This window comes from Myotis lucifugus, unplaced genomic scaffold (genome assembly GCF_000147115.1).
Source record: "Myotis lucifugus unplaced genomic scaffold, Myoluc2.0 scaffold_3, whole genome shotgun sequence".
Lineage (NCBI taxonomy): Eukaryota > Metazoa > Chordata > Mammalia > Chiroptera > Vespertilionidae > Myotis > Myotis lucifugus.
The window spans coordinates 26886871-26902158 of NW_005871051.1; the positions used below are offsets into that span (position 1 = coordinate 26886871).

At 43.9% G+C, this 15288-nt stretch overlaps 1 protein-coding gene across 4 annotated transcripts in view; it reads left to right on the forward strand.

Moving 5' to 3' along the window:
* The window catches only part of ARMC9 (armadillo repeat containing 9), a 104669-nt gene that overhangs the window by 17394 nt on the left and 71987 nt on the right, over window positions 1-15288 (forward strand). For all 4 annotated transcript variants that reach the window (XM_006082633.3, XM_023762312.1, XM_023762311.1 and 1 more), the window contains 2 exons: window positions 4525-4682; window positions 6998-7096. In XM_006082633.3, coding sequence (XP_006082695.1) covers window positions 4525-4682; window positions 6998-7096 — 257 coding nt within the window. The remainder of the gene's footprint in view (window positions 1-4524; window positions 4683-6997; window positions 7097-15288) is intronic.

The window sequence follows — 15288 nt, forward strand, 5'->3', positions numbered from 1 at the left end:
CAGACCCCTTGACTGGAACACCTCATGGACTCCATGTGGCCTGGGCTTCCTCAGGGCCTGGTGGCTGGGTTTCCAGGATGAATGTCCCCAGAGAGAACCAATGGAAGCTGTGTCACCCTTTCTGACCCAGCCTCTGAAGTAACTCAGTGTCATTTCTCCTGCATTCTCTTCCTTAGAATTGAACTCCTATGTTCAGCCCACATTCAGGGAAGGGGAATTACACCTCACCTCCTGATGGGCAGGAGTGTCAAAGACTTTGCAGTCATATTCTAAAACCACCGCCCCACCTCACGGGTCCCAGAGAACTGCCTCGGCCCTGCACTCGGGCTGCTCAGTCCCTGCTCAGATTAATTCTTTGGATGCCCTGGCACTAGGGGAGGGAGGTGGTGAGAAACTGCTCCCCGATTCCTGAGTTTCTCCAGCCCCTGACACCCCAGCATACCCTGCAGTATTTGAGGCTAGCTTTCTGCTGGGAACAGTTATGTCTCTGAAAAGTGGCCCAATTTTGCAGGCAAAATAAACATGGGAGGGGAGTGCAAATAGAAGAACCTGTATTTTTGTACAGATCTTTCATTTGAAATTTCAGCAAGGAGACCAGGGTTTTTTTGAGCCTTCTTTAATTTTATTTTAATTGAGTTTTCTTAGGATAGCCAAGCAAAATTGAGTCTGGCACAGTGTGTTCCTGTGGCCGAATACATCCCGAAATGCAGTATTGCCGTGCAGATTAGAGATTAGCTCTGTAGAGCATTTGCACCAGGGACAGGCCCAGGGTCAAGACAGCCAGTGGTCACCTCTTTGTCCCCTCCTCCCGAAACTGTAGTTGCATTGACCTTAAGGCACAGACATGCCTCCAATTTAATTCTAGACTTAGGTGTGGGTTTTTGTGTGTGTGTGTGTGTGTGTGTGTGTGTGTTTAATCCTCACTCGGGGAGCGAGAGTATTTTTCCCATTGATTTTTAGAGTAAGTGGAAGGGAGGGGGACAGACAGAGAGAGAGAAACATATCAATTGGTTGCCTCCCACTCAGTCCCAACTGGCTGGGGATTGAACCTGCAACTGAGGTACGTGCCCTTGACTGGAAATTGAACCCTCTACCTTTCGGTCCACGGCCGACACTCTAACCACCGAGCAACCTGGCCAGGGCAACCGTTCCATATTTTAAAATTATCATTTTGTCTTGAACAGCTAAGAGATCTCTAAAATGAAATCTCATCTACTCTTTTAAAAATTAAAAAAGCAGTGCCCTCAAACGAAGGAGGAATGTTAGCAAGGGGAAGCTCGACTGACCGTGGGGAAGACGCCACCACTTTTGTTACTGTTTCATTCTCAGGGAACAACAGAAAACTTTCTGTGCCCTTAACGGGCGTTCTTTCAGTGTGCTCAGCACTTGTTTAAAACTCAGAATGCAGCTCTTCGGACTTTTGAAATATGAAGAATCTCAATAAATTTCACAAGCATGGCTAAGCCAGTTTCATTAAAATAACATGGAATAAGACATCTCCATTAAAAGTTGAGCTCTCACATTGCAAGGCGCCTTGGCTTAGATTTCCTTGTCTCATAAAATGTTTGATGGGATAAAAGAGTCAAAATTCTGTTTAATGCTCAGAAGTGAAGTTGATGTTTTGTGCTGCGACTCAAACAGCTTACAGTGATGTTCCGGTCCTGTTTGTCAGCAGCGAAGGTGTCTGCAAGGTGATGGCTCTGGACAGCAGGCTGTTTTGCTAAATGGTGTGTTTGAAATGGTCATAAATGTGTCAGCCCAGCTGCCTTCTTCCTGAAGGCTGCGGGCAGTTAGAGCTCTTTTCCGTCAGTGTACCACACTTTGAAGTTGTGACAAATTCCAGTTCTGGGTTTCTAAGGCAAAAGGTCCATAAATAGTCTCTTATATTTACATTCATTGTACAGTGAGTTTCAAGGGGAAGAGAACTTAGTGCGTCCCCTTTACAGAGGGACTACTTTGATGACATGGATGTTTGAGAGGTCATTTGACCCAGCTAATGGGTTGCGGCACTTCATTCAGTATCTGCCACTTGGTATGTGATGAGAGAGTTCACACAGATACTCTCTAAACTTATTACTACAAAATGGGATCGTCAGTATCCTGTAACATTTTCATTGTTGGAAGTTCCGGTTTATGTAATTTTGAATTTTGTACGTATGAAAAAGCTTTTCTAGTACTCAGTGTAGGGAGAAGGTAGTGACTCCCTCTCCCTAGTAATATTTAAGGTGAAGTTTGATAAATGACCTCCAGGAATTCCTCCAGAAGTTCAAGTACTGAACGTAAGTTTGTGCTAGGTGGCCTTTCAAAGTTATCTTTCACCACTCAGATTTGATGGGTGCTAAAGAATGATAGTAATAATAATTGTTGATTATGTGATATTTCGGGTTTTAAGAGTTAAAATATTTTCTGCACATCAATAAAAAGTAAAAGCTTTTGAAATACAGTTTGAACATGGGTGATCCTCATAGGTGTTTAAGACACAAGTTAGGAGGAACGGATAACAGGACAGTGGCTGGAATGTTAGCATGTGCCAGAGCCGTGGGGGAGTTTGTTGACTGTATAGATACTCGGCCCCCACCCAGGAGCACAAAATCAGTCTCTGGAGGTGAGGCTTGATCATCTTTATTTCTGGATGATTCTGATGTATTTCAAGTTTGCAGGCCACTGCTGTAGGGTGTAACCTTCTGCCACTTTTTCAAGTTATAGAAATACATTTAGAAAATATTTGGTCCCTTCCCATGAAAGGAAATAATAATAAGTTACCATTTATTGATCACGTGCTATAGGCTAACATTGTGCTAGGCACTTTGAATGTATTTGTTCATCTAATCCTCACAATAACCTTTTCAGATGGTTATCATTTCCCCCATTTTATAGCTTTAAGAAATGAGACCAGAGAAGTTAAATATCTTGCCTCAGTTTATCCAGCAGGAAAGTGATGGAGTAGGGATTTGAGCACTGGTCTTTATAATTTTAAAATCTCTCTCTGTATACATGAACTGTGTTCTAAAATAAATACTTTAAATATTACACAGAGGCTGGATTGGGACAATAGTGAGTTAACTTAGGTTTTTTCCATCCAAAATGTAGCATTCCAGGGAAGGGGAGGAGTGGTGGGCAAAGGAGTGTGGGCCTGCTGAAGAGTCGCTTGTTCCAACTGTGCCCAGGGTGGCATGGCCAGCAAGCACTGCCCATGGGGAGGACTTGGGGTGATTCTAAGAAGGAAGCCTAGAACCTTCCAAGTCTGCCTGCTCTTAGTGAGTGGTTTATGCTTTAAGAAACTGGCACAGCCCTAACCGATTTGGCTCAGTGGATAGAGCGTCAGCCTGCGGACTGAAGGGTCCAGGTTCAATTCTGGTCAAGGGCATGTACCTTGGTTGCGGGCACATCCCCAGCAGGGAGTGTGCAGGAGGCAGCTGATCGATGTTTCTCTCTCATCGATGTTTCTAACTCTATCCCAGTGATGGCGAACCTTTTGAGCTCAGTGTGTCAGCATTTTGAAAAACCTAACTTAACTCTGGTGCCGTGTCACATATAGAAATTTTTTGATATTTGCAACCATAGTAAAACAAAGACTTATATTTTTGATATTTATTTTATATATTTAAATGCCATTTAACAAAGAAAAATCAACCAAAAAAATGAGTTCGTGTGTCACATCTGACACGCGTGTCATAGGTTCGCCATCACTGCTCTATCCCTTTCCCTTCCTCTATGTAAAAAATCAATAAAATATATTTAAGAAAAAAAAAGAAAAGAAACTGGCACAATGAGCCCTAGCTGGTGTTGGTTGGAGCATTGTCCCGTACACTGAAAAAGGTCGAGGGTTCGATTCCCGGTCAGGGCACATACCTAGGTTGCGAGTTCGATTTCTGGTCATTGTACATGTGTGAGGCAGTCAGTCAATGTCTCTCTCTCACATAGTTGTTTCTCTCTCCCTCTCCTTCATCTCTTTCTCTAAATTCAATGAAAACATACACTCGGATGAGGATTTAAAAAGCAAAACAAAAAAGTGGCAGAATGAGCACCTGGAATCTTCTAGATTCTAGTTTTCTTCAGCATCAGTCAAGCAGCCCTAACCTTTACTTAAAATGAAGAACTGCCCTGCGGTTATGAATTGTCCCGCAAACAACCTCACAGAGAAAAAGACACAAGTTTGGTTCAACCATTTTGCAAGCTGACTGTAGAATGAAATGTTGAATTTGTTTCTTGTATATAAAGAGAAGAACTAAAAGAAATTGTGTGGGGTTCGGTCCAGGAGAAAGATTTTGTTAGGAAAACCAGAGATGATTTAGGTGAACTACCAGAGACAAAAAATAAAAAATCAGTGATTGCAAAGCACTTTGTTACTAAATGTGGCATGAAATAGAAGCAAAGTGTTAGAAAAATAGTGTGAAGTTCATTGTTATAGCAAAATATGATAGTGGGCATGGTATTCCCTTAAGAGAAATGTTTTTTATTTTGCAGGGGTTTTTAATTTTTTTGTTTTGTTTTGTTTTAATATACATATAAATGTCTTCCTAGAAATGTCACAACAGCTCCACCAGCAGCTGCTAGAAGCTGAGCGTAGGTCAATGACATACCTGAAACGGTACAATAAGATCCAGGCGGACTACCACAACCTCATCGGCGTCACGGCAGAGCTGGTGGATTCTCTGGAGGCCACGGTCAGTGGCAAGATGGTAAGGAAGATCCCCAGCGGTTCATGTCTTTTCAACATAAAGATGTACGGGCACGAACCATGTTGATACGCGATTCCTGGCCACTCCCAAACCTTGCCTCTCTGTTTCACAAAGCCGAAGTGCACTCAGGAGACCAAGCTGACGTGCTGTGCTGTTTATCATGCTGCTTGCAGCATTTTATACATTTTTCCTGAGACGTTTTTGCCCATGTCTTCATTTCTCTACCTGATTCTTAATATCAGTACAGAATAAAATGGCAACAGAAGAAGATTATGTAGTGGCATAAAAATAAGAGGGCGGTGCCCTTCTAGTAGATAGGAAATGTATAGATTTTCACATGTTGATTTTGGATCCAGTTACCTTTTCTGAACTCTGTTAATCTGATAGATTTTTTGATTGATTCTCCTGTGTTCTAGGTTAGTAGTCATATCATCTTCAAATAATATTTTTGTTTTGCTTTTTTCATTATATATCTTGTGTCCTTCTTAGCATATTATGGCTAAGACTGTGGGACATTTTTAAATAATGTGATCATGGGTATCTTTGTCTATTCCTGATTTTAATGGGAATAACTCTAGTGTTGTACTTAATAAAACTTATAGCATAATAAAATCTCTTTGTGGAAATAAAACATTTTTAAATGGATGTAATTGGAGGTTCACATGCAATTTTAAGAAATAATGTAGACAGAGTCCTTGTACAGTTTCCCCAATTGTAACATTTTGAAAAAGTATAACACAGTGTCTCAACTAGGGTGTTAGCACTGATACAATCCATTGCTCTCATTCTGATTGCCCCAGTTTTACTTAACAGTCCATGCTTTTTTCAATATTTATATACATGTTTTACAAAAATGGACTCTAGTTCACATAGTTTTCTAATCCTCCTTAATATTCAGTCATGTGTTCATGACGTCATAAAATATTCTTCACAGTGCCTCCCCTCTGGTGGCTAGGCTCTTCGACATTTAGGTTGTTTCCAGGTGTTTGCTTTTATAAATTATAAGTATAGTGGGAGATGTCCTTGAGGATGAGCCTTCGTTGCATTTTTGAAAGTTGATTTACTAGGTTGAAACCTATGCTAAGGTCCTTCAAGGAGGCCGTGCTAATCTGATTCCACTGAGACAGTTCATTCTCTTATACCCTTGTCAACCTTGGGCATTATCAATAACATTTTTATATTTTGTAAATTTCATCCATGAGGAATAGCATCTCAGGATTTAAATATGCATTACATTGATGACACATGAAATTAAACATTTTTTTCTTCAGTTTTTTTAATTTCAAGAAAAACGATTTTAAATATAATAATGTTACATGCAATAAACCTTAATATTTCAAGAAAAACGATTTTAAATATAATAATGTTACATGCAGTAAACATTAATATCTCAAGAAAAACGATTTTAAATATGATAATCTTATATGCAATAAACCTTAATATTTCAAGAAAAATGATCTTAAATATAATAATGTTACTTGCAGTAAACATTAATATTTCAAGACAAAAGATTTTAAATATGATAATGTTACATGCAATAAACACCAATTATTCAGGAAAAATGATCAGTCTCTATGTAATCTCCACCTTTGGTCTTTGGATATCAGGATCCTCTCCTGTGAGTTTTCCATTGATTATTCAGGAAGCCTTTCCGTATTTCAGTTGTAATTCCAGCTTGTTCCTGGGAGCATGTCCGTGCAGCATCCTCCTACTCCGCTGTCATTTTTAATCTTGAAATTAAACATTTTTATATACTTTTAAAAATATATACTTTAAAAATATATACTTTTCTTGCCCTTGCTGGTTTGGCTCAGTGGACAGAGAGTCCACTGAATTTGGCACAATTCAGCCCACCGTCTGAAGGGTCCCGGGTTTGATTCTGGTTAAGGGCACATGCCTGGGTTGTGGGCTCAGCCCCCAGTAGGGGGCGTGCAGGAGGTAGCCAATCAATGTTGCTCTCTCATTGATATTTCTGTCTCATTGATGTCTCTATCTCTCCCTCTCCCTCCCTCTCTCTGAAGTCAATAAAAACATATCTTTTTAAACAAGCAGGAAACAGTATCAGGAGTAAGGGGTGGATCCAAAGTCTAAGCCACAGAAAACTCTAGAAACGTAGAACTGAAAAGTGTGCCGTGGTTTTGACATTTAGAAGGACATTGGTGGTGCTTTAACTACTGAGAGCTCCTGAGTTAAAGCAAAATTTCCTCTCTGGCCCTTAAAGAAGCCCGCAAGAGACAGCTGTGACTGCCTGGCCGCCTCCGCTGTCTCTGGGTGGGTCTCATCCTTTCACCAGCCAAACTCATGTCTCTTTGCAGATCACTCCTGAGTACCTGCAGAGCGTCTGCATCCGCCTCTTCAGTAACCAGATGCGGCAGAGCCTGGCCCACAGCGTGGACTTCACGAGGCCCGGGACGGTGAGGCTCTGTGCCCCTGATCTGCACCCCCTCCCCCTAAAATATTGTAACTAGTCCCACCGGCATGGCTCCGTGGTTGAGCATCAACCTATGAACCAGGAGGTCATGGTTCGATTCCTGGTCAAGGGCATATGCCAGGTTGCAGGCTTGATCCTTAGTGTGGGGGGGTTGGGGGGTGCAGGAGGCAGCTGATCAATGATTTTCTCTCATCATTGATGTTTCTATCTCTCCCTCTCCCTTCCTCTCTGAAATCAATAAAAAATATATTAAAAAGATAATGTAGCTAAAAAACTGAAAGAGCAGGAGAAAATAACATTCAGAGGCTGCACCTCAGCTGACGTTGGGGTCTGTAAATGCCCAGGAGGAGGAGACTGTTTTAAAGAAGTGAGCAGTTGAAGACGGCCCCCTGGGGAGAGGCGTGTTCTGCTCTGCCCAGTGGCACTGCTTGTGGGTGCCGAGCGCGGTACCAATGAGGGGAAAATATTGCAAGTTGTATGACCTAGAGCAGGAGTTTTCTTTTTAACATTTTACTTGGAATAATTGCCAACACAGAAAAGTTGCAAAAATTGCACAAAGGACACTTTGTGTAGCCTTCACCCAGATTCAGCTGCTGGCAGTTTATCCATTGGTTTGTTTACTTTCTGTCTCTACATAATCTGTTTTCGGAACCATTTGAGGACAAATTGCATGTACCATGGCCCTAATTCCTAAATTCTTCAGTGCAGAGTATATTTCTTAATAGGGATACTGTCCTGTATAACATGTGATTATAAACTTCAGTAAATTTAATATTGATTCAGTATTCTTCTCTAATCTGTGCATTTTCTAGTAGTGTGAGCTGAGCCATTCATGTCGATTGGAAGTCCAGGGCCATGCATTGCTGCCACATCTCTTAGCCTTCTTTTCTCTTGAATGTTTCCGCGGTCTTTTTTGACTTTCATGAAATTGAGATTTTAGGAGAATGTAGTCCTTTCCCCTTTTGAAAATAGAACCTTTCTCCTTTTGTGTTTGATGTTTCCTCGTGATTAGATTTGGGTTTGCATCCACGCCAAATACTACATAGGTGCCGTCGTGTCCTTCTTAGGCGGCTCATGTGGAGGCCTGTGCTGTTGAGTTGGGTCCTAACCGGAGGAGCAAGTCCTCTAGTATCTCCCGGGGAAGTTTTCAAAGTTCATGAACCCAGGTCCCTGGAGCTCACACCACCCTGCTGCCTGTCCAGGGGCTGAGTGGGTGCAGCCAGGTGCATTGTATTAGGAAGGAGGTGCCAGGAGATCCTGAGGCACCCCCATGGGTCAGAGCCGTGACTTTTAATTAAGGGTTTGCCCATTAATATTGGGTTCTTTATAAACATACTAGGGCCTTTTGTAGTATTAAAAAAATAATTTACTCCCACCTTGGCTGGTGCAATGGTTAGAGCATTGGCCCACGTAATGAAGGGTAACAGACTCAATTCCCAGCCCCGGACTGGTTGCATGTGGGAGGCAACCAATCGATGTCTCTCTCTCACATTGATGTTTCTCTCCCTCTATCCTTCCCTTCTACTATCTAATAAGCAATGGAAAAAATATCCCCGGGTGAGGATTAATAACAACAAAAATAATAATAATGATAATAAATTATTCTCGGAGGGGAGGTGGGGGAAGGTGGGTGGGAACTAATCAACCAAAGAACTTGTATGCATATATGCATAACCCATGGACACAGACAATAGGGTGGTGAAGGCCTGGGGTGGGGGCAGGGGCTGGCTGGAAGATATCAATGGGGAAAAAAAGGGGACATATGTAATACTTTCAACAATAAAGATTTAGCCCTAGCTGGTTTGGCTCAGTGGATAGAGCATTGGCCTTCGGACTGAAAAGTCCTGGGTTCGATTCCGGTCAAGGGCACATGCCCCGGGTTGTGGGCTCAATCCCCAGTAGGGGGCGTGCAGGAGGCAGCTGATCAATGATTCTCGCTCATCATTGATGCTTCTATCTCTCTCTCCCTATCCCTTCCTCTCTGAAATTAATAAAAATATATTTTAAAGAAAACAATAAAGATGAAAAAAAAACAAAAATAAAATAAATGTAAAAAAACAAAGATGAAAAAGAAGGACATATGTAATACTTTCAACAAAAAAATAATAATCTAATATCTATGTATGGTGTCAGATGGGTACAAGATTCATTGGGATAATAACTTAGTAAGTTATATAATTACAGGAGTGTACACCTGAAACTAATATTATATGTCAACTATAATTGAAAAATGAAAAATGATTTATTTATTTTTAAATATATATTTCTTTATTGATTTTAGAGAGAAAGGGAGAAGGGGAGAGAGAGAGAAACATCAATGATGAGAATCATTGATTGGCTGCCTCCAGCAGGTCCCCTACTGGGGATTGAACCCACAGCCCAGGCATGTGCCCTTGGCTGGAATCGAACCTGGGACTCTTCAGTCCACAGGCCAACGCTCTATCCACTGAGCCAAACCAGCTAGGGCTGAAAAATGATTTAAAATAATAATAATAATAAAGTATTCCCTACCTCATTCTCAAGTAGGTTTGAAGCAGCTTATTATTATAACATTAAAAAACACAAATATGAGACACGAAAAAACAGAAAATCAAAGTAAAGAAGTTGTGGTTAAAACTCATAGGAACAGAAAGTAGACTGGTGGTTTCCTGGGCTGAGGGGTGGGGACAATGGGAGCTGTTGGTCAAAGGGTAAAACCTCTGTTTATAAGATGTGTAAGTCCTGGGGCTCTAACGTACAGCATGGTGACTATGGTTAGCAGTACTGTATTATATACTTGAAAGTTGCTGAGAGAGATCTTAAATGTTCTCACCACAAGAAATAAAAGGTACCTGTGTGAGGTGATGGACGTGTTAACTCACCGTATGGTGGTAATCATTTCACAATGTAGACATGTATCAGATCATCACACTGTACACCTGAAACTTACAGTGTTATTCGTCGGTATCTCAATAATGCTGGGGGGGGGGAATAAATTGTGGGTAAAGGAAAATAAAGGTAGGAATAATAAAAGTAAGCCAGGGCTACGCTAGTACAAAAATACATGTCATAAGTTGCTGTACATCTGGAGAGAGGCATATTTGGCTCTCAGGGCTTGTGCAAAAAGGGACATGTGAGCAGTTATGTGATTTACTTATAATGAAGAGAAAATATTTTAATATTTATTATCTACTGTTTGCTGCATCTAAGCAGCCTAGAAAGCACAACAGTAACGTGAACGCAGCACAAGTTCCCAAATAGACCATTTCAGCATCACTGAAGTTCCTAGGTGCCCTGTAGACGGTGAACTTCTTCCAAGTAGGTGTGTTACTGTTGTAATTTAAAGACATTTTAAAGAGAAGACAGGAGGTCGAACAAATGGCTGTTCTGGTGCTGAGACCTGAGGGTCATTCCTCTTGTGGATCTTCATAGAAAGGACGTGGTAACGTGGTGAAGAGCAGTGTTCTTGACCATATTCCCCCGGGCGCGTGAGGAAGTGGCGCCTCACAGGGACACATGGTGTTCAGAGCTGCAGATCTGTGCTTCACATAGACACATGGTGTTCAGAGCTGCAGATCTGTGCTTCACATGGACACATGGTGTTCAGAGCTGCAGATCTGTGCCTCACATGGACACATGGTGTTCAGAGCTGCAGATCTGTGCTTCACATGGACACATGGTGTTCAGAGCTGCAGATCTGTGCCTCACATGGACACATGGTGTTCGGAGCTGCAGATCTGTGCCTCACATGGACACGTGGTGTTCGGAGCTGCAGATCTGTGCCTCACATGGACACGTGGTGTTCAGAGCTGCAGATCTGTGCCTCACATGGACACATGGTGTTCGGAGCTGCAGATCTGTGCCTCACATGGACACGTGGTGTTCGGAGCTGCAGATCTGTGCCTCACATGGACACGTGGTGTTCAGAGCTGCAGATCTGTGCCTCACATGGACACATGGTGTTCAGAGCTGCAGATCTGTGTTCAGGATGTGGCCATGGGATTTGTGCACGCACTAGGCTTAGAGAGTGGCCAGCTTTTAAATGTCAGTAAAGCACACAGAGATCTCCAGGTTTCAGGAAAGGGGCCCTCCAGGACGAGGGGCTTCAAGCCACATCCCCGAGGCCGGCCGGGTGGACTTCAGTGCACACGTACGGTGAAGTCAGTGTGGAGCAGTGTGTTTACCAAGAGGGATGGCTGCTTAGCAGTATTGAGCCTAGCAGGTCTGTGTCCGACAGGACCACTCCTTTCTTCCCTGCCTTCCATTTATTCATTAATTCCAGGTTTGTGGTATAGAATCCCATCCTAGCTTGCATATGCAGGAATGCTGTATTTCCATTTTCTGGTGGTGGAGTGTGTGATACACCAGCTTGTTTAACACTGCTGTCATGTTAATAAGGAGCAGTTTAAAGGGAGAGGGGCACAGCATAGCTGTCACTTTTTCCCGTTAGAAGCTAACACCATGTGCCCGGACCTAGTCTTGCCCTCCTTCCTGTTAGGAGCTACGAAGGCACAGAGCCACAGCCTGAGAAGCCCGGGAGAGAGGAAGAGCTCTGTTTACCTAGGCTCATAGCCGTTTTCCTTTTACTGAGCCACTCACTTAGGAACAGGCAATAAAAGCTGCAAACAATCTTTTATTGTTCCTAGTAGATTTATCTGCAAGATAGAAAGTGGATATGAGTCATGGTAAGAGTATCAGAGGACACAGTAGTTGATTGGGCGTGGCTGAAGTTGTCACACAGCAGATTTACAGTGTGTGAAGAGAACTCAGGGAGCAGTTTAGATGGGATGTCTAGTGACTGAACTGACAGGATTTAGGATGAAGGAGAAGGTTGCTTTTTATTTTAAGGGAATAAATTCTACTCTAGGCCCAAATAGTTTCATCAATTTCAAGACCAGTAGGCGGGCACAGACCAGCCTCTTTTATACCGTGTCTTGGTCAGCATCTCCTTGGGTGCGGGGGCGACCTTGAGTGTTCCGCTTCAGTGCGCTCTGAAAAGGGCTTGGCTGGGCCCATCAGAAAACTGCTAGGCTCTATCAAGTTCAGTGCATTTGGTACCGGCTTCTGAATCTGGCTGTTAAAAACCTGGCCTTCTGCAACCTCGTTCACTGCTGAAAATTCAAAAGGGCTCAGAAAGTAGTACCTTCCCCACTGAGTTCTGCACCAATTGAAAAATAGGACAAAAGAATCAGGCGAAAGTAGCCAAAAATATCTTTGTCAATACTTATAAAACTTATATTGTATAATATGGATATTATTGGTAGACAGGTGGGTTTTCCTTTTTAAAAAATATATATTTTTATTGATTTCAAAGAGGAAAGAAGAGGGAGAGAGAGATAGAAACATCAGTGATGTGAGAAAATCATCGATTGGCTGCCTCCTGCACACCCCCACTGGGGATGGAGCCCACAACCCGGGCATGTGCCTTTGACTGGAATCGAACCTGGGACCCTTCAGTCCGCAGGCTGACGATCTATCCACTGAGCCAAACCGGCCAGGGTTCCTTTTTTTAATTAAAAATGATGACGTTTTATTCAAGGGTCTTAGGATTTGCAAATTGAAAAAATAACTAGGGGCTACCCAGTGTGTTCCAAAGAAGAAAGAAAAGTTGAGAGTTTTAAAAAGCACACATTTGAGAAGTCAGTCCTGCATTCTTAGCCCACTGATTGGTTATCTTGAGAGACACATACATCTCCAGCACATGAACATTCCTTATAAAGTTCTTCAGAGGTTTATCTATGGAATTTAGGTAAATCCAGGAAACTGATGGTTCCCTACTTTTGAACCCTGGATTTAAAGAAATGTACCCACCTAGTCATGCACAGCTCTGGCCAAGCCTCTTACTACCACCACCACCGGAAGCAGAGCTGCCCTGTGCTCTCTGAGCAGGTTTATTGCCCAGAATGAGGGGGTCGGGCAGGCAGGGTGAGGGTCACACTGGTGGAGGCCCTGTGGAGGAAATGCACGAGTGGGAAGAAATGTGTTTCCATTCCGCCTAGTTCATGCCCAGCTGACTGTGTTCAGAAGTCTGCTCGCGGTATCCGAGCTGGCAGGCAGCTCCAGGTGCCCCCAGAAGGACTGATAAGGACGGGGTTGATTTTTTTGAGACCAGGCCTCTCCCAGTGCGACTGCCTGTCACTGCCCTGACCTCAGGCTGGTCATCTGGTCATCCTTACCAACCATCTGAGATCGGCCAGTGACAGGAATGAGAGGGAAACTTCTTCCTCAGGACACAGTCTCCGTTTTCTGAGATGACACAAGTAATACCTGAATATGTGTTCGCTGGAAAATATAACAGTGTAGTAGTAAATGGAGCAACACACAAACCGCTTCCCTTCCTCACACTCACCCCATCTCACCCTCCTCCCTCAGTAACCCTGTGGACCACGTTTCATCTGCATCCTTCCAGACCTGTAGAAATTACATATAATTAAGGTTTTATTGCACATAGCTTTCTGCAGCTGTCTCTTACCGGTGCCTTTTAAATCTTCCATTTCCTCTTAGCGTGTTTGCATTTCCCTTGCCTCCTAGAGTTTTAACTGGGAACAGTATAGCACATGTAACCATTATTCTAGCAGACGTGTAGGCAGCTTTGTAATTGTTTGCTGTTCCTAGTGATGCAACGTGCACCTTTGTATGCTGCAAGAGCATATGAGAGCATCTTGCTCTGTCCTTCTCTTATTAGCCCCCTATTCGCACTGGGCAAGCTCAAATGCAGGAATAGTCTGAAGGTGAAAATCTGAGCGTAGCCCCCTGGGTGAATCCCACCGAATGGCACTTCTGGGTCTGTGGATTCATTGGATGGGGGAGTTTCCATTTTAATGCATCTGGGGAAAAGGGCCCATTTGGGAACTAACTCTTCTTTTCTTCAACAACTGCAGGTAGACCTCACTGGAAATACAAGTTAAGATACTTCCAGGTGTGATAGCATTAAATACATTAAAGGCCCAGTGCATGTGAATCTTAGAAGGCATCTACTTCCGCGATAGTCACCTTTGTTAGCAATAAATCCCAGCAGGGGCTGGAGGAGGTGAGGGCGGCCCTTTTCCAGGACAGCCTGGAGTGGTTGTTCAGGATTCTTCCTGAAGCTTCCGTTGTGGGGACCAGGACTTTGGCTTGAAGGCCAACATCTTCAGTCCTTGGATTCTCCCTTATGTGGCTTTCCTAAGTCTTAGCCAGGTTCCTGCCCGCTGCCCACATCACCACTGCATTTCGAGGCAGTGTTTCTGGGCCCGAGCTCTGTATGTCAACGAGGGTTGCACACCTGGCTCCCTGTCCCTGCTACACCTCATACACCACGCTGTCTCGTACCTGTACTGACCTTGGTGACCTGAGGACTTGAACACCTTTGATCTCAACCAGGTGGTAGGATGTAATTGGCAGAGGGCGACTGTGCCATTAGCTCAGCCCTTTCCCCGATCCCAAGCCCAGACTCTCTGTGCCTTCTCCCCGTGATTGACAGGCACGTCACATTGTCTCCGTCTAAATCCGAGCTCATCTTTTTCTTCAAACAAGTGGTCTCTCCCCACTGTGTTTCCTGTCCTGTGAATGATACTCCGGGAACCCCTGGGAATCATTCGAGGCCCTTCCCATCAGGTCCAAAATGCTCCGCATGGAGTCCACGGCCTTCCCTCATCTGATGCCCACCTGGCCCTCCGGCTCAGCTCAGGTCCAGAAACTGCATGAGCTCCAGCACCCCAGCCCCGGCACTTCCCGTGTGCGGGCGTTGCTGCATCTTGCTCTGTCTTTCTCTTATTAGCCCCCTGTTTGCACCTTGCCCGCAGGTCCCTGAAGCAGGTGCCCTCGATGAGCCCGAGCGGCTCCTGCCTGGGAAGCTTCTGTGGAGCTTGGGAGCACATTTGGACGCTCACCCACTCTCCACCTACTTAGCTCCATTTCAGATCTCATTCGCAGTTTTCTGTGCCAGCCGCCCCTCCTGCATGAGCAACCCTGCATTTCGTGAGCAACCCTTCTCATTACAGTGTTGGCCGTAGCAACCTCCCTTCCCCACGGGGTGGGATGTTCCTCTGGTTCTCCGCTTCCTTCCGTTGCTCTTCAGTCCCAGCCCCATGGCTAAGGCAGTTTCCTCATGTGTCCCCCCGTGATCTTTAGCCTCCCCTAAGTAAACATTCCCCCGAGGGCGCTTGCCAGGTGACCTGCCTTTGCTGTTCCCCTGCTGTCTTTTAATTAAAAAAT